This window comes from Nannospalax galili, unplaced genomic scaffold (assembly GCF_000622305.1).
Source record: "Nannospalax galili isolate Female #2095 unplaced genomic scaffold, S.galili_v1.0 scaffold231, whole genome shotgun sequence".
NCBI classification, from domain to species: Eukaryota; Metazoa; Chordata; class Mammalia; order Rodentia; family Spalacidae; genus Nannospalax; species Nannospalax galili.
Window position 1 is genome coordinate 4,123,947 of NW_008330120.1, and position 18,741 is coordinate 4,142,687.

An 18,741-nucleotide genomic window follows, 5' to 3' on the forward strand; every position below is an offset into this window, starting at 1 on the left:
CTCCGACGGCTTAGCGCACCATACGTCACGGAATGTCGCGTTCACGGTGAGCCAATCACAGAGCGGCGTCGCTCAGACTCTGGCCAATCAGCTTCCGGAGGAGAGGTTTAACTCCTGGTTTAAAAGGTGAACCTTTGAATTTTAACGGCTGAGCTCTCGGGAGCGCTGGGAGGTAGGAAGCCGGCCGGGGTAGGACGGGAATGGCGGGGACCGGCTGCGGTCGGCGGGCAAGGGTGAGGGCTAGCCTCGGACGCGAGCCCGGGCGGTTGCGAGGGGCGCTGCGGGGTCCAGCTACTGCCTCCGCCCGCCGTGGGCGCCGAGGCTCCGGTCCTGCAGGATGCTGCAAACCAAGGGGGCTTTTGCCTTCCTGGGATTTAGGTTCTGGTTGGGGACAAGGACCCAGACCACGAACTAATTGGGGGGGGGACTTTCAAAACTGACGGTAGTGATGGGGATGATGAAACAAGTGCACCTTAGTGGGGGTCCAGGCTGGAGGGACCAGCGCATTGATGAACGAGAGTCTCGTTTAGAGCCATCCAGGACCTCGGAGCACTTGAGGATCTCGTGCAAAGCGTAGCCCCAGGAAAGCCAGATGTTGGGATGGGGACATAGCTCAGTTGGTAGGTTTGCTTAGCATGAGGAAGCGCTGAGTTCGAACCTTCCCCCCACCCCACCCCCAGCACTGCCTAAACCATCATGGTGGTCTAGGCCTATAATCCCAGCACTCTGGAGGTGGCAGGAAGATCAGAACTTCAAAGTCATCCTCAGTTGCATAGCAAGTTTGAGGCCAGCCTGAAGTGTGTGTCACCCTGTCTCAACATAAATAGTGTTTTTAAAAAAGTTAAAAGGCCAGGCTTGGTTGCTTACATCTAATGCCTTGACTTTGAGGTCAGTGTCAGGGTGAGACCCTGTCTCAAAAGCTGAGCCTAGCTGGGACTATAGGCCTGTTGGTAGAGGGCTTGCCTAGCATGCAGGAAGTCCTGTGTCAAACCTCCAGCAGTGAATACATTGGGTGTGGTTGCAGCATGTCTGTAAATCCAGCATTGGGAAGGCAAGGCAAGAGCTTCAGAAGTTCAAGGTCATCCACTAGATTGCCAGCCTGGGATACATGAGACCCTGTCCCCAAAACAAACATAAAAATCTGGCCCCATTGTAGATCTAGGGAATAGAAATCACTTCAGGATCTAGAGTCTGGGGTGGTTAACAAATCTTCCAGGTGATTCTTATGATCCACTGGCAATTAGTAACACCAGTGTGTGCTAGTTATACAGGAGTGTGTAATGCAGGATCGTTTAAAGCTGGGCCCCTGGCTCAGAATCCCTATATTCCTACATCTGGTGAGGGAGGTAGCTATAGCTGCAGCCCTTCCTTCTACCACCTCCTCGGTCTCCCAGATCCTTGAATTACAGGCTCTTCAGTAACATTCATTTTTGTCCCTCTCCCCTCTAACAACACCCATAGATCTGAAAAAGGGAAAAACCAAGCATGTGCCCAAGCAGTCTTACTTAGAAGAGTAAATCTTTGGTTTGAGCAGAATGGGAACCTTGAAGGTCATTTGGTGTAGATGGGGAAGTGGAGGGTCCAAGGACATGAAGATTGGGGTGAAGGGAGAGTAAGAAATGGCAGCTGGCAGTGTGAGACGAAAACTAACTGGGAGCTAGGGAACAGGGCAAGAAGTGGTCACTGTGTGCCGGTCCTCACGAGGACGTGTTGGGTTTGGCCACAGGGGGAAGCCCTGTTGTAGGCAACATGGTGGTGGGATTTTAAAAATCTTTGCTGTTGGAAGGGGAGGTGAGCGGGAGATCACGTCCTGGGGCAGCTGTGCAGCAAATAGGGCTCTTAAAGGTAGCAGGTATTCCAGGCAGGCTGTGTATGGCTGGGGCACAGTAGCGCAGAAAGACAGGTCGGATGTGAGAGGGGATGTGGGACAATCAATCCTGTGTATGTGAGTGAAGGGACCACACCACGTGCCTGTGCATTGTGTACATCGGGTGAGAACGTTCTCATCACCTTTATTCATACAAGGAAAGGGGTAAAGATGAGTACATATCAGAGGCTGTGCGTCAGGGATGTGACTGCCTACCACAACAGCACTTTGAAGCAAGGTGGCTCTGTCATGAAAGGGTCTTTCTTTTGCCAGGTGTCATGGATAGATCTAAAGAAAACTGCGCTTCTGGGCCCATTAAGGTAAATAGAATTTTCTGTAATCACAGTCACATTCATTTTTTTTTTAATTATAATTTAAATTACTTTTATTTTGTGTGTGTATGTATGTATATGCATGTGGAGGTCAAGACCAGCATGTGAGAGTTTGTTCTCTCCTACCATGTGAGTCCTGGGGATTGAACTCAGGTCATCAGGCTTGGTGGCAAGAGCCTTTACCACTGAGGCATCTCACCAGCTCACACAATCACATTTATAAGAACTTAACATGGAAATTGGTCTGGTATGGGGATTCTTCCCACCGCTGTGTTGGCTTGAAACCTTGGATCATTTCCTGATCTGCCTAGAGGGCTGTGGTTGCTGCACTCAACTTCTGCAGGAGCTAGTGATGGATGCTGAGCCCCTCACTTGGGCAGGAAGAACTCACCTTCATTTCAGTGTGATTAGCTCGTGGTGTTCAAGGTATTGGAGCTTGTAGCACATTACGCACAGGTTTGTAAATAAGGCATTGTAGTAATGACACTTTGAGAAGCCTACGTTTGTTTGCTCTTTGTCAAAGTTCTTTTTTTCCTCCCTTCTATTGAAAAGTCAACTTTTTAATAGTTTTAATTTCTATGTATTTTAGCTTTGGAGAAGAATTTGAAGTTTGGAGATTAAATTAAAAAAAAATATTTTTCTTTGACCAAAGTTCCTTTTGTTCAAGTCCATTTTGTAAATACTTGAAAATGAAATCTGGGCATATTAATAGTAGTAAGCTTATTGTGGAAACCCAACATAACACAGCATTTAAATTGTCTTCCAAATTTCTTCTCCTGAAGATAATCACTGTTGGACACTCACATATTTCTTTCAGCCTTTTTTCTAAGTATAAAATCAAATTTTAGTAGAACTGAGACTTTTGGTATGAAGTTTTTTTCTGTTTTAGAGAAAGGGTCTCACTTGGGAGCCAAGGCTGGTCTGAAACTTTGCTCCTCCTGGCCCAGCCTCCAAGTGCTGGGATCACAGGTGTGTGCTGGCATGCCTGCCTTCTAGAAGTCAAGATGTTCAGTGTCTTCATCCTTGGATAGAAGTTTGGCTCATGATTTTAGGGTAGAAGGTGGCCTGGAAGCCATCCTTTCAGCCATGTACTTGTTATTATCATGTGGTCCATGATTGTTAGACCACAGAAGAAACTTTCGGGGAGTCTCACAACACCCACCTTTCATTCCTGAAGCCCATAAGTCTTACTTTCCCTCCCAGGCTTCAGTTCCCTTTGGTGACGGTCCGAAACGTGTCCTGGTGACCCAGCAGTTTCCTTCTCAGAACCCAGGATCTGCAAGCACTGGCCAGGCCCAGCGGGTCCTGTGCCCTTCCAATGCCACCCACCGAGGTCCTTCACAAGCACAAAAGCTCGTCTCCAGTCAGAAACCGGTACCCAAGCAGTTGCAGCCTGTCTCCCGGCTGAGTAACCCTCAGAAGAGCGAGCAGCCTGAAGCCTCTGGTAAGCCAGCCTTAGAAGAGCTTTGGATGGCATTCTTTTTAGTTGTTGCTAAAAAGAAAAATGTAGATTGGCATTTCTCTTTGGGAGCCCTGACCTTCACATGTCTTTTGAGGACAAAGAGAAAATAGGATGTCCGCACTGAATGAAGGGATGGTGTCTGTGGTCCAGGCTGGTGCTGGAAACCCAGACTGGTTCTCATCCTCTAGGGAAGGGGGCTTGATGCACAGGGGTCATCCCATTCCCTTTTGATTGCTTATCATTGGATCAGCGTGTAGACTATGGCAGCTACGTTGAGGCACTGAAAACACCACTGTTCTGCAATGGGGAGGGGGTCTAGAGAAGCCAAATGGGGGACCGCTGGAGGTCCTCCAGGGGCATTTCTGGCTCTCCTTGAGGGGAGGCACCATCTCCAGTGCATGAGGAAGCTACTAGAGACTTTCTGAGCAGAGGAGGCTGCTGGAGACCACCTTTAGAAAGCCTGCTCTGGATGTATTGGGATATGAGAGAGGGGCACTGCTGAGTCGGGCTGTGTGGATGGAAGACCAAGTAGGACAGCAGAGAGTGGAGGAGGGGGATATGAACAGTTACTTAGCAGCCGGTGAGTGCTTAGAGTGGGCAAAGATAGCCGCATCTACACCATCTCAGTCACATCACACTTCATGAAAACAGCCAGAGTCACTGGAAGGGAGGGGGTGGGTGCGGCTACTTTGAGACCCCATTGAGGAGAGGGATCTGGGTGGAAGGTGAGTAGTGGGAGGCAGCCAGAACTGGCTAGGAAAGAAAGGGAATTTCTGTCGTGCATGCACACTTGGGTAGTATAATTGAGTCTGCAAAAATCAGCTGACAGTGGACAGGTAAGCTGGAGAAACGCCGCTTAGTACAGATGCGCAAGTCAGAGTGAGAGATGGGAAAGGTCGGGCAGCTGGAGTTCTTATACCATCCTGAGGTCCAGTAAGGAGTAGGACCTGGGTTCTCCAGTGGGAGGGAGAGGAGTGGGTAGTGCTGAACCAGGCCTGTGCTCCTGTGCAATAAGCTGTGTAGGTGTCAGACCTTGTCTCTTGGCAGTCTCTTCCTTGTAGGAGGTGGTCCTGCTGTGTATGTCCTTTAGAAACATGCCTTGCTTGGGGGACTGGTGAGATGGCTCAGCAGTTAAGAGCACTGGCTGCTCTTGCAGAGGATCTGGGTTCAATTCCCAACATCCACATGGCAGCTAACAACTGCCAGTTCTAGGGGAATCTGATGTCATCTGTAGACATTGCATGACACAGGTGCAATTTATATACATGTAGGCAATACACTCATACACTTAAAATAAAAATAATAATTTTTTTTTTTTTTGGTCATTTTGAGGCAGGGTCTCCCTGTAGCCACAGCTGGCCTGGAACTCACTATGCAGAGATCCGCCTGCCTCTGCCTCCCAAGTGCTGGGATTAAAGTCTTGTCTAGCGAATAAAAAATTTTTTTGGCTTTTTGAGATTGGGTCTCTCAGTAGCCCCAGCTGGCCTAGAACTCACTATGTAGACCATGGTGGCCTTGAACTCATAGAGATATTGTTTAAAAAAAGAAACATACCTTGCTTTTATGAAAGGACAACCTTTCAGAGTTTGCCCTGAGATGGCAGTATCTTCAAATTAGCAGCTCAAAATATGGCAAAGAAATGTGTTTTGGTTCACCCTCCTCAGCCCTGTTTTGGGGTGATCTTCAGCCCCACAACTGTACTGTTGATGGCTTTAGTTGAGACAGTGACTGAGGGAGAACCCATTTGGACCTCTATTCAAATACCAGAGCAGAATGGCCATGCTGGTGAGTCTCAGGGTGAGCAGGCGCAGAGAAGGGGCCCCACCTCACAGCTCTTGAGATGGTGCCTCTGTGCAGCTGGTACCATTTCCTGAACTAGTGGTTTCTGTTATCTTGAGTTACTGTGATGACAGTGTGGATGGATGTTGGTCCCCAAAGGGTTGGAAAGGTGACAGGTGGCAGCTTGTATAGATGGGTGGTCTGTGATGCTCTAGAATCCCTTCTTGGGAAATAGAGCCCGGGGGAAGCCTTCTTGGGCTTTACTGGGGAGCCTGACTGTGAGCACTGCTCATCTTTACTCTAGAGCTTCTGTGAGACGTCAGGTGTGGTATAGTAGGGTGGTGGTGGTGGTGGTGATTTTTTTTAAAGATTGAAAAGCCCAGATTTATCATTCTTGACCTATCATTAGTAGTTCAGTGACTGACTATTCTTTGATTTATATCTTCACAAATTTTTAATAAGAACTTATATATAGTTGCTCTAAAACCAGTATTTCACCTTATTTCATATAGGAAATCCTGAAAAGGAACGAGCATCCAAACAGAAAAGTGAAGACTCAAAAAAGTAAGCTTTTTTACCATTCTGGAATTGCAGACACAGCTATGAAAACAACACCTTTTAAGCTGAGCATGGCACAGGCCTTTAGTCTGGGCAGAGGTGGGTGGATCTCTGTGTGATTGAGACCAGCCTGGTCTACACAGTAAGTTCAAGGCCAGCTGGGGCTCCAAAGAGACCCTGTCTTGAAGACACACCTCCCCTTCAAAAAAAAAAAAATACCAGCCCTCAGTTAACAAACCTGTTTCCAGGATTCAAATCCTAAAGTCCTTCTCTCTCCCTTTTTTTTTTTAAGATCAATTTTTAAAACCTAGGACTCAAAAGATTTTGTGGTTGGTTGGTTATTTTAGTACTTTTCAAATATAGAAAATATCAGAAGTAACCAGTGTGTTTATTTTTGTACAAAAGTACAGGCTTTTGTTTCTGGGTCAGTCTCACTATGTTGCCCTGGCTAGTCTAAAACTCCTGGGCTCGAGCGATGCCTCCGCACACAGCATGGCATCTGGCTAAAAGGACAAGTCTGAATTCCCGAATGCCAGGCACAGACCTCTGTGTATGTGTGCACTGTCGGGTGCCTCGGAGCAGTGGTAAAGCTGCTGCACTTGCTCTGTGTGTGAGAGGCTGGCAGTACATCCTCCCAGACACTTGGTGAATGAATGCCTGCTTCTAGACCCCAAACTAGACTACGGCATGGAAAAGCTGTCCCATGGCCCCACAGACCACCTTGTGTGGTCTTTCTCACACTCCAATTCCCAAGATTTTCATGGCAAACTGGCCTGGGCTACGTCCAGCTTCCACCAGTGACAGTGGCTCTGTCTCCTGCCAGCATGGCTCTCCGCCCCTGTGAGGGTGGAGGGAGGCCATCTCCTTTCTGGTAGCTCATCCTTTTAGATGGCGGGGGGTGTTGTAAGACTACTATGGGTCATGCTGCTGCTCTGTCCCCCTCGCCTGCCAGGCCTCCACTCTAGAGATTCACGATTGTTTCTTGGCCCCAACTCTGGCTGCTGGGCCCACCCTTGATGTTGGTGGCTAGTTGGTGGTTTGGGGGTTGGTGCTTGCCGAGGATGCACACTGAGCAGTCTGAGCTTGAATTACCTTACTGCTCACTGGCAGTGTTATCAGAGCTTTGTGTTCTTCATATGTTAAATGTTCAAATTACTTTCTAGACGGCAGTGGACTTTGGAAGATTTCGACATTGGCCGGCCCCTGGGTAAAGGAAAGTTCGGTAATGTTTATTTGGCAAGGGAGAAGCAGAGCAAGTTTATCCTGGCCCTGAAGGTGCTGTTTAAAGCCCAGCTGGAGAAAGCCGGGGTGGAGCACCAGCTCCGGAGAGAAGTGGAGATCCAGTCCCACCTGCGGTGCGTGTCCTGACCAGAGGGATGCTTCTACCTGCTTGCACACAGGCACACACCATTTTCCACAGACTTAGGTGATGTGATCCTGACAAAAATCACTCAAGATTTAATTTTATGAGTGAAGTAATTTTCTTGGAATTTTTTCTTGCGGTTGATGATGAGGGGAGACCCTGGCTGACTTGAGTCAGTGCTTTTTCTGCCTTCAGTGTTGGTCACATTTGACTCAGATGCCAGTACTGAAACTCCGGCTGTTCCTTGGCTTGTACCCGTCTGCCGGCACCTGGCAGGTGCAGGTGCCTGGGGACAGCGCTGCTCTGCAGATGGGTGTGTTCTCCCAGGCACGTGGCCCCGCCTCCACCGGGCCCTGCCTTGGCTTATGTGCAGACCCTGTGCCCTTTAACATGCAGAGATGTGTATTTAGTTGAAAAATTTCCACTAAAGATCCCAGAAGGAAGAAAGGGGTGTAAGCTAACCCTGAGATCCATCAATACTTGGAAATCCATGGTAATGGATATAAGGGTCTTGAACAGGCTCAGTGTTCACATCTGTGTGCTGGGGGAGGGGGCTTCCTGTGACATACCCCATCGTATTACCCGGGGGGCTTGTTGCAGTCTTCAGCCTGAGCTGAGGTGACTCTGAAACCAGATGTTACCATCTTGGTTCTTTGTTGCAGGCACCCTAACATTCTCAGGCTATACGGCTATTTCCATGATGCCACCAGAGTGTATCTTATTCTAGAATATGCACCCCTTGGCACGGTCTACAGAGAGCTCCAGAAACACTCCAAGTTTGACGAGCAGAGAACTGCCACTGTAAGTCTGTCCGGGCTCGCCCTCTGACAGTGCACTGTCTCCACGGCAGAGCAGGTTCGGTCGTAATAGAGGTTTAGTAGGGTCGCTTATTTGAGACTGGGAAACCAAGAGCTTAGCTGTGTCATGCACAGATAAACTTTGGTGTCACGGAGTTTTGGGCTTTGACTCGCTGTCTGGGAGATGGGAGATGGATATGGATAGTTGCTTCTGCACCGTCATCCACCCCTTGTTTATTTTGATAGACTCAGGTGTACAGAAGTCTAACAGTAGTGCAGAGTTTCCATGTACTCCACACCGAATCTCCCCCATTATTAATGGCTTCAGTCAATATGCTGCTCTACTTATAAGCAGTGGCTCAGTGTCGTTTGACCATTAAGTTGACTTTCTTCAGTATGCCATAGAGTCCCTCATGATTAGAAAGGGGTGTGGGTGTGGAGAGAAGCAGCTTGGTGAAGTGCACGTTGCATTTGCAGTGTGACTGTTGGGAGGTGGGCGCAGTCCTGTGCCTGAGCTGGTGTCCATCCTGCATCTCCACTGTAAAGTGGAGCACGGCCCACTCCCGAGGCGTGTGCATGTAGACTGACCTGTGCGCTGCAGTGGCCTGTCTCCCTGGCACATTCATTTGGAATCCCCATTCCTGAGCATTTCTACACGGCCTGCAGTCCAGCTCGGCTTCCTTTTGCTCAGATTGTTTGGCACTGGCTATGCTTCTGGTGCAGTGGACTTGGTCTCATCTTTGTTTCTGGCCCTGTTCCTACAGTCAGCCATTTCCTCAAGGATCTTGGCTCCTTTATTGGAGAATGTTATTCAAAACCAAGATTTTGGCCACTAGGGAGCTCATTACCGCTAGGACCTCTTCACTGCAGAGAACAGGGTATTTAGTGATCCATGGGCATACATGCATCAATGTTTATCCTTTATAAAGCTGTGCGCTCATACTGATGTGCTCAGCGGATCCAATCCGAGAGGATCTTCTGGACTCCTGTCCCCTGGACTTATCTGTACAATACACCCCTACAGTGAGCGATCTGGGTTCACTGTCCACCGTGTCTTTAGTTACGCAGTTCCAGGGTATTTCCACACTGTGTGCCTGTGGCAGATGGTAGTCAGTCCATTCACCTGGCAGGATGCTACGGCTGCAGAGTCGCTGTTGTCCGTTTCACACTCCACCCATTCAATCACTTAGGCGATGTTTCCCCTTTCCTGTTACCAGGGTGGGTTTGTGTTTTGTGATAAGGTTAGATGCTCTTGCCCTGGCCTCATACCATCCTGGTGTTCAGCCTCTTCTGTATTTTTCCTTAACATTACATATGCTGAGCTTTACTTTCTGTGCTGTAAAGTTGTATGGGTTTTGATAAATGCAAAATGTCGTATATTAATGATTGCAATACCATACAGAAGCGTTTGCTCCAAAATCAAAGGATGTGTGTCACCTAGTTGGCCCTCTCCCTTGCAGTCTCTGGCAGCCACTGGTTTTGTTTACTAATTATTGTATGCCTTTTCCAGAATTCCGTAATTGGAGTCCTAAGAACGCAGAGCCCTTCTAGATGGGTTTCTTCTCCTGGCAGTAGCAGTAGTAGTTTGTGTTTAAGGTTCACCTGTGTCCTTGTGGGGGATGGCCCACTCATTCCGTTTGTCTTTTGAGGGGGCGGTACTGGGGATCGAACTCAGGACTACGTCACACACACTGGGCAGTCTCCTCTACCAGTGAAGCCCCAGGCCTAACCCAGTTCATTTCTTTTTTAAAAAAATATTTTTATTTATTCTTGGCTGGGCATCGTGGCACTCGCCTTTAATCCCAGCACTTGGGAGGCAGAGGCAGGCAGATCTTTGTGAGTTTGAGGCCAGCCTGGTCTATATAGTGAATTCCTGGACAGCTGGGGCTAAAGGGAGACCTTGTCTCAAAAAGACAAAAAAAAAATTATTTATTCTTTTATGTGTATGGTATATTGCCTGCATGTATGTAAGTGCACCTGTGTTGTGCAGTGCCTGTGGAGGTCAGAAGAGGGGCATCAGGATCCCCTGGAACTGGATGGTCGTTAGCTGCCATTGGGTGCTGGGAACCAAACCTGGGTTCTCAACAGGAGCAGCCAGTGTTCAACCACTGAGCTGTCTCTCCAGCCCGTTTTGTTTTTTGAGGCAGGGGCTCACTTGAGCTGGCCATCCTCCTCATCCTTCCAAATGCTTTCATTTCTTTTTGCCTCTGAACACCAGCACTCCCGCTCAGGAGCATGTGCTGTCAGGGTTTTGGACTTCAGTCATTCCGATAGGTGTCATGGCATCTCCTTGTTTTGGTTTGTGATTTCCTAGTGGCATATGGTATTGACTTTATGTGCCATTTATGTTTTTAATTTATTTTCATTTTTAAAAATTTATATGTCTCTGTATATGTGCCACATGAATAGAGTATTCATAGAGGCCAGAAGAGGGAGTTGGAGCCCTTGGAGCTGGAGCTATAGGTAGTTGTGAGCCATCCAGTGTGGGTGCTGGGAAGTGAACTTGGGTCCTTTGGAAGAACAGCAAATGCTCTTGGTAGCCAAGCCATCTCTGCAACCCTGTGTGTGCTGTGTAGACACCTATTCATCTCTGAAGTGTTTATTTTTTTTCTTTTTCTTTTTTTTTTTTTTTTTTTTTTTTTTTTTTCAGGGAACTTTATTTTTAAACCATAAATCAAACACAGCTTCATTTATCCAAACATGCATAGTCCAACCTGAATATAAAATGCACTCAATTGGCAAGTTACACACTGGATACAGAGGGAATGCAATTTCACAAATGTAAAATGATTGCCAGCTACAGCGATTTAACAAATTAATCAAAAGTCTGCATGTTTGTTTAAAAGACAAAAATACCTTAAAGCCAATTATCTACAGTAAACCAAGGGAAGTCTGATAATGGGATGATTTGATTCAAAGCAAATAAGGTACCTATTAATAAATTTAGAGTAATAGCTTTCATTTTAAAAGTCATAATGAAGCAAAATTAGTTGACCAAGACTTGCTTCAAAGAGGGAAAGGAGGACAGGGAGTTTTGATTGAGTGAAAAGCCGCTAACAGGTCAGCTGTAAGGCTGTAGTGACAAGGTCAGCTCTCTTCCTGTTCCAGGACTTGCGTCCTGTGCGTCTTCACCACCCTTTTCTTTAGTCCACATTTGAGGGGATGAGTCCCCTTTGAGGGTTATACTGTTTACAGACTAGGTAGTAAATTTCCCTTCTGTTCCTTTGGAAACAGCTTATTTCAAGAGACATCCTGAGGCGGTTAAAGCAAACTAAGTAGGCCTCTTCCAGTTCATTAACAGAGACAATGCTCAGCTTTTTGCACCAAGTTATGGCTAAGTATATAAACAGCCAATACTTAAGAAACAGCACAGGAAAACCCAAAACCTGCTTCATCACCCTCACCTTTACTATTAGTAAGAAGATTTGATCAATTATAACCTATAAAAAAACCATACAAAGGAAGACTAGATTGATCCTTATAAGTAAATCCATTTAATTCCAAATACCACTTTAATGCCTTAATATGCTAAGGACATTTCAATCAGAAATCTGGAAGAAACGATTTCCATACTATGTGTAACTTTTTAGTAGATGTGCCTTTCTGGTACTAAAAGTGCTATTAAAATGCTAAGAGGCCTCATACACACTGGATTCTACATGTTCAGATGAGGCATTTATTTCTTATAGTATTTTTCCCTTAAATTTTGTCTAGCATAATCTTGATAAATCAACTCTAGTGAATCAGTGTGACATAAACCTTCCCTGATTTCACCCCACCATGAAAATGAAGTCACTGATTAAGTTACAAAATGCTAAACCAAGTTTTTTTTTAAATGGGATCTTAGGTTACTTATACTTAATGCAAACTTGAAGGTTGTGTAATAGAAACATTATCATTAAAACAGATAGAGCTATAAGCATCTCTGCTTAAATTTTGCCTTTGAAGCTTTAAAAAAAATGTAGATAGGAACGATGATGGCAAAACTAGACTGTGCGGTTGTCCATTTGTAAGTGCTTTCCATTTGAGAGTAATAAAGTGCCTAGCTATAGAAAACCTTTAGATTCCAAATTTTAAATTAAGCTAATTGCATTTACACCTTAGGGTTAAGAAAATCTATACCCTATCTACACAGATTTAGTCTAATTAACTGTACTGTTTTAATAACCACATAAAACTCATTTTCTATTGAATAAGTAGGGTCTACCGCTGGAACTTAATAATCAGATTTTATTGCTTTATTCATATGGTGCTTTTGCAAGGCACTGTGGTATAGACTAGAAAACCTGGAATGATTGGTCGAAGTGTTTCGAATTTTCATCGTTGAGTTTTAGTTCTTTATTCTGGTGTGTGCAGATGCTTCCTTCTGGTCTGGGTCTTTTCATTTTCCTCACCCTTTCCAGGCACTTTGTGATCTTATGTCCCTTAAGGCAAGGCAGTGTCTCTCATGGCCTCTGCTTTCCTCGTTTCTCCTTCATGGGAATAGAATTATTGTCCTGAGAAGTTCAAGTCTCCATCGGGGTTGCTGCTTGTTGACTGGAAGCTGACGGTTCTGGTGAATGCTTTGCACAGGTCTCCTGGTGGAGATCTATGGCTGGTACATTCTGAATGCGCTTGGCATTGATTTCTGTAGTATCTAAGTCAGAGTGACGTGCTTTCACCCTCTAAAGTGACACCAGCTATCAGTGACCTTCTAAGCTGTTATTACAATGATGACATGTATTTAAACCTGACCTTAAGTGCTTTTCTGACAAGTAGAGGAGATCTGTTTTATTTGCTTAAGTATTTCCTAATCTTTTTTGCATATAAACATGTATGTATGTGTATGTGTGTGTCTGTTTGCGTGTGTGTGCACGTGCACGTGGCGCCGAGGTTAGTGTCTTTCTCGTTCACTGTCCACCTTATAGGTTGAGACAGGGTCTCTTGCTGTACTGAGAGCCCGTTTAGCCCGGAGGAGCCAGCTGGCTGTAGGGACCTATCTCTGCCTCCTGCATGCTAGGATTACACGCCCACCCTGCTTTACAGCAAAAAGTTAAATGAGTAATGTAATGACAGGCTGTGTACCTACATTAGCCTTGTGGGGGGGGTTGTTTATTTTTTGAGGCAGGGTCACCCCATAGCCCCAGCTGGCCTGGAACTCTATCTCTACATAGACCTCTTTTTTTTAAAAAAAAAAGTCTTATAATGGGCTATACTTTTATTTTTCATTATTTTTGTGCATGTGTGTTTGTGTGAATATGTGCATGTGAGTGCAGGCGTCCTTGGAAGCCACAGGTGCCAGGAGCTAGAGTTACAGGTGGTTGTGAGCTGCTTGATATGGGTGCTGAGAATTGAACTTGGGTCCTCTGCAAGAGCAGTGAGTGAGTTATCTCAGTAAGTACTGAGCCATCTCTCCAGACCCTACAGTTTTATTTTGGTAAATTAATCTTGTCCTTCAGTTTCTGATCTCCCTACTGAAAAGACTAGAGTGTTGTTCATGTGCTTAGCTTCCCCATCTCCTTCTCAAACCTAAGGCTTCAGTGCAAGTGGAGTTTATTTGGTATACACACATAGCTGTAGGTAGAATACCCCACCCTGTTTCCTCTCAGTCTAGTTTGAAAGTAGAGTAATGTTAGGGGCCTCTACCTGTCTATCATCCTAGAGTACAGGTGTGGAGGAAGTGGGTACCAGAGTGTGCTGGTCCATAGAGAAAGCCGAGCTGGTTAACAAGAAGGGTGTGCTGGTTAAACTGATGCTTGTCTGCAGATGGTCCCTGCTGGGAGCCCCCTCCCCTCTAGACTGTCAACCTGCAGGGCATTTCAGCTACCCTGGGTGGTGTGGGGGAAGAGTAGCTTCCTTTGTATTCACTTCCAGTTTATGGTGCTCTACATTTTGGTGTCTGACTTTGGGCTATAAAAGAACAAATGTCCTTTTTGATAGTGCTGCACCCCCCCCCCCCAAATAAACCTTTGCTAGTCACGAATGTGCTTTGACTATATAATCGCTGTATCTTTCTCATCTCTCTTAAGTACTGGATTTGGCTTGCTAAGTCACTAGGTGAGGACTAGAAAATTGGGAGCCAGGGGGATTGCATACAGTACTGAGGCTGGAATCCAGGGTGCCTAAGGCATGCTGAGTAAGCTTTCAACCACCAAAGTGCAGCTCTAGCCCCAAGATTGGAAAGTCTTAAAGAGAAACAGAAGTAATGCAGAAACTGATTTGCTTGAATGCTTTGGTTTGCTTTTTTTCATTTTATTTTTTGTGGAAATTGGGTCTCACTGTATAGCCCTGGGCTGTCCTGGAACTTGCTATGTAGACTAAGCTGGCCTTGAACCCACAGAGATCTGCCTGCCTCTGCCTCCGAGGTGTTGGGACTAAAGGTGTGCGCCCCCACACCCGGCTTGTTTCTGCTTGCATGCTTTTCTGTTGATTTACCTTGAGGACTGCTCTAAGAGGCAGCAGCCTTGCTTCTCGCAGATCTTACAGGGAAGTCCAAGGTCACGGCCATGGAGCTCCAGGGGGCACCTCTTAAGATTTGTTTGCACATCTGAATCCTGAATTTGGGCTGCTGCTTCTGCATTGAGTATTCCAGAGGAATTCGCTGCCTCAGGGACTGTGACTCCGGCTCAGCTAGCAATGGCCTGTCTCCATACCACATTGGTAGTGTTAGCTCAGAGTTAGCTGAGCACTGAGTGACCTGAGAGTTGAGCAGCTGATTTTGTAGACATCTCCATTTCTGCAGTGTTTGCTTCCAAACCTGAAAAACCTGTTAAAATCTGTGTTGGGTCTTTTTCAGAAGAGTTAGTGCCTGCCTGAGGTACATGATGTCTGAACCCAGGCTTTCAATGCTTCTTCCCCACAGTATATCACTGAGTTGGCGAATGCTCTGTCTTACTGTCATTCGAAGAGAGTCATCCATAGAGACATCAAGCCTGAGAACCTGCTTCTTGGATCAAACGGAGAACTGAAGATCGCAGACTTCGGGTGGTCTGTACATGCGCCGTCTTCCAGGTATGGACTCCGGAGCTTTTAGCAGATGCGCAAATTGAATGCCCAATCTCTCTGAAATGTTTCATAAGCTGGGCGGTGACCCACCTAGGAATGCTTTGGAGCAGTTGAGACCGGATCAGATTTCTTCTGTGACCATGCTGGGCTCTTTGGCACTCTAGGTCTTGGGTTACAGATATCTCTATGTCCTTAGAGGTTCATGAGCATGTGAATAAGCTTACAGATGTGACACATACATAATACATGAAAGACAGGTGTGTGGAAGGCGGGGCTTCTACCTAAGTGGCAAGTGGAGAGGCAGGGACAAGCTCCAGTGGAGAGCAGTGTGAGATCCAGAGCCAAGCTGCAGGTCTGTGGGGGCTTTGAAAACCATGGTGGTTTGACTGGAGCTTTGAGGCTGGCGGCTGGGATAGGCTTCTTATGTCAGCCAGAGGAGCAGACCTTTCCTGTCCCCATACAGCTGAAGTGGCATTGAATGAAACAAGTGACACTAAGAGGCAGACTTTCCAAACAAAAACAAAAGTAAACTGTTCACGGACATTTGTGAGTGGGTGTTTTAAAGTACCTTCTGCCTAGGGCTTGTCAGCTTTTGGGGACTACTTAAAAAATTCTTACTAAATGACTTTTTTTAAAAAGCCTTTGGGAAGGCTGGAGAGATGGCTCAGCAGATACTTGCAGTTGGGCCTGACGACCCACATTGTGGAAGGAGAGAACCAAGTCCCAAAAGTTGTCCTCTGATCACCACACTCATGCTATGACAAGCTTGCGCACACACACACACACACACATACAAACACACACACGAATAAATGCAATCTTAAAAGCCTATTATAAAAAATTATATAGCCTAAGGCAGATGACAGGTAGGGGAACCTTTCATGTTTGTTATAGATCATTTCTTTCTTAAAAAATTATTTTTATGTGTATGAGTGTATTGCCTGCTTCTATGTAAGTGCACCCATGTTGTGCAATGCCTGCAGAGATCAGAAGAGGGTGCTGGATCCCCCCGGAACTAAAGTTATCAATAGTTGTTAGCTGCCATGTGGATGTTGGGAATTGAACCTGGGTCCTCTGCAAGAGCAGCTAGTGCTCTTAACCACTCCCAGCTTGTTTCCAACTTTGGTTTTCAAAACCTGAGTGGATAGAAATCTGCTGGTGGCCTTTGCAGTCCTCCATTCCATGGCCCCGAACACTGCTGGCTGGCTGCATAGGTGTCTGAAAATGGGTTGTGGCGTTGCGATGCCTTGGTGTGTGCCCCTTGGGTGGGGTGCACGCTCCCAGCTCTTGCCACTCCTAAGAAGTTAGTAGCATTTTTGGTAGTTACTACTTAGTCCACATTCAGATTTCTCCAATTTTCCATGAAATTTTATTTTTGAGACAAGGTCTTACTGAAGTCCTGGTTGGCCTGGAATGTGCAGAAATCCTTCTGCCTCTCCCTCTGCTTGGATTAAAGGTGTGTGCCACCACGTCTTGGTGGTACACGTTTGCAATCTCAGTGCTTCAGAGGCCAGACAGGAGGACTGCAAGTTTGAGGCCAAGCTGGTGAGCGGGTTTTAAAATCAGAACCCAGGCAGGTATGCTGGCACAAGCCTGTAACCCCAGCAGCAACTGGAAGGGGGCAGGGGTGAGCAGATTGGAGGCCAGCCTGGGCTGCATAGCAAGACTCCATCTCAAAAACAAAACCCAAGAGAAAAGCCCTAAAGAGCCCAACAAAATTGCATGAATGGTATTGAATTGCCTCTTTTATCTTCATGTGGACCGGTCCCCTTGAGTTCCTAAATCTTTTTCATTCCTCCTCTTGTCCCCCTTCCCCCCACCCCCCAATTTTCACACTATAACCCAGGCTGCCTCCAACCCATGTCAGTCATCTTCTACCTCCCAAATGCTGGGATTACAGGTGTGAGTCAATACTCCCAGCCTACATAGTGGTGTCCTTTGACTTAGACCTAATGTAGAACTCCAAATTGTACTTACACAGAACAGGGCATAACAACTGTCATTTTCTGAAACAAGGGTCTTGCAATGCAGTCCAGGCTAGCTCTGATTCACTATCCTGCTGTGTGGTAGCTTTTATCCTATAATGCTTTGAGTGTTACCTTAATTATTCTAAGAGGTTCTGGAATTGAACAGATCTAGGGGAAGTTTGGTGACTAGAGTGTGATCTCACACACTCCTATCTAAAAGTAGGGATTGAGGGGAACCTGCACAGCACAGGGCCTGGGGGAGTGCTCAAGCCATTGGTGCAGAGCTGGGGTATCAGCCTGAGCCTCTGATTGTAGGAGAACCACGCTGTGTGGCACCCTGGACTACCTGCCCCCTGAGATGATCGAAGGCCGCATGCATGATGAGAAGGTGGACCTCTGGAGCCTGGGCGTCCTCTGCTATGAGTTCCTGGTTGGGATGCCCCCTTTTGAGGCGCAGACGCATCAGGAGACATACAAAAGGATATCACGGGTAAGATGACCAAGAAACCCACATTGCATTTGGGCTCTGGGCTTCAGGCCAAGGTCTCATGTCTGTCTTGCTGCATCTCTGACCCAGGTTTGTCATTTTTTCATGCCACAGGTTGAATTCACATTCCCTGACTTTGTGACAGAGGGAGCCAGGGACCTCATTTCAAGACTGTTAAAGCATAATGCAAGCCAGAGGCTAACACTAGCAGAGGTCCTTGAACACCCCTGGGTAACAGCAAATTCATCAAAGCCACCGACATGCCAAAAAAGCAAATTGTCATAGGAAATCCTGAGGACCACCCCACAATTTTTGGGAACATGCCACTGAGACGTCCCAAGCTGTCATCAGCACCCTCAGCCACTGCACTGCACAGGCAGCTCGGCCTGCTGTACAGAAAGCCCTTCCTTAGCACATGTGGCTTTACCCGGGCCCCCAGAAACAATGTACTTTCACTAATCTGGAGGCAAGTTTGCCTGCAGCTGTCCCCACAGCCTATGCTGGGCAAGTTGGCCATGTGGGAGATGAGTCTCATTGTGGGGAAAGTTGCCACTTGACCCTGCTTCCCCAGTGATTGCCTGTGTTGTAGACTTCAAGTGCTACGTGTGCGTGTAATTTATTGGGTTGCCAGGGCTGGGAAAGCTGTAAAAATGTGGTTTTCTTTTAAATGTTAAAATAAAGATATGGTTTTCTTTTAAATTGTTAAATGAAGAGTTATATGAACTCTGTTTTTCCTTCAGTGGTGATCTCCAATGTTTCGCATCCTAAAGTCTGACTGGGATTCTCATTCTCTGTGTATAGGAACATGTGCTCTACCTCTGTCTTGACTTGATTGGGACATGGAAGACACCCAGTGTCTCAGCTGTATCTAAATGTCAAGGACCCTTATGTTGGAATTATGTCATGTGCAAACTTGTTAAATATATAAATTCATCTATCTACCTGGAGTACATGAGTGATCATTTGACCAGTTGTTCTGTTGGCGTGGAGATGAGCGGGTACCTGCTTTTCTGGCCCATTGGATATATTCCTAATACGTTGAGTCAGACAGTGTCATCTGATCATCAACCAGAGTGTGAACCTGGTGGAAGAAAGTAGAAGTTGAGGGACTTGGAACTGGTCAGAGAAACAGGCTTTTATGGCCA

The 18,741-nt window shown here is 46.5% G+C and overlaps 1 protein-coding gene across 4 annotated transcripts; it reads left to right on the forward strand.

Moving 5' to 3' along the window:
• The first annotated feature begins 5 nt into the window (after positions 1–5).
• Aurka (aurora kinase A) lies at positions 6–18,535 on the forward strand. Of its 4 annotated transcripts, none has more exons than XM_008842637.2 (9): positions 6–126; positions 2,141–2,187; positions 3,403–3,643; positions 5,953–6,004; positions 7,162–7,353; positions 8,024–8,162; positions 15,000–15,148; positions 17,425–17,599; positions 17,711–18,535. In XM_008842637.2, exons 2-9 carry the CDS (start codon positions 2,146–2,148, stop codon positions 17,879–17,881), a joined length of 1,161 nt encoding a protein of 386 aa, XP_008840859.1. In that variant the 5' UTR covers positions 6–126; positions 2,141–2,145; the 3' UTR covers positions 17,882–18,535. The 4 variants fall into 4 exon arrangements, with proteins under 4 accessions (XP_008840859.1, XP_008840856.1, XP_029424074.1 ...); XM_008842634.2 differs by having other exon boundaries at positions 95–172; XM_029568214.1 differs by lacking the exon at positions 6–126 and adding an exon at positions 166–233.
• The last annotated feature ends 206 nt before the right edge of the window (positions 18,536–18,741 follow it).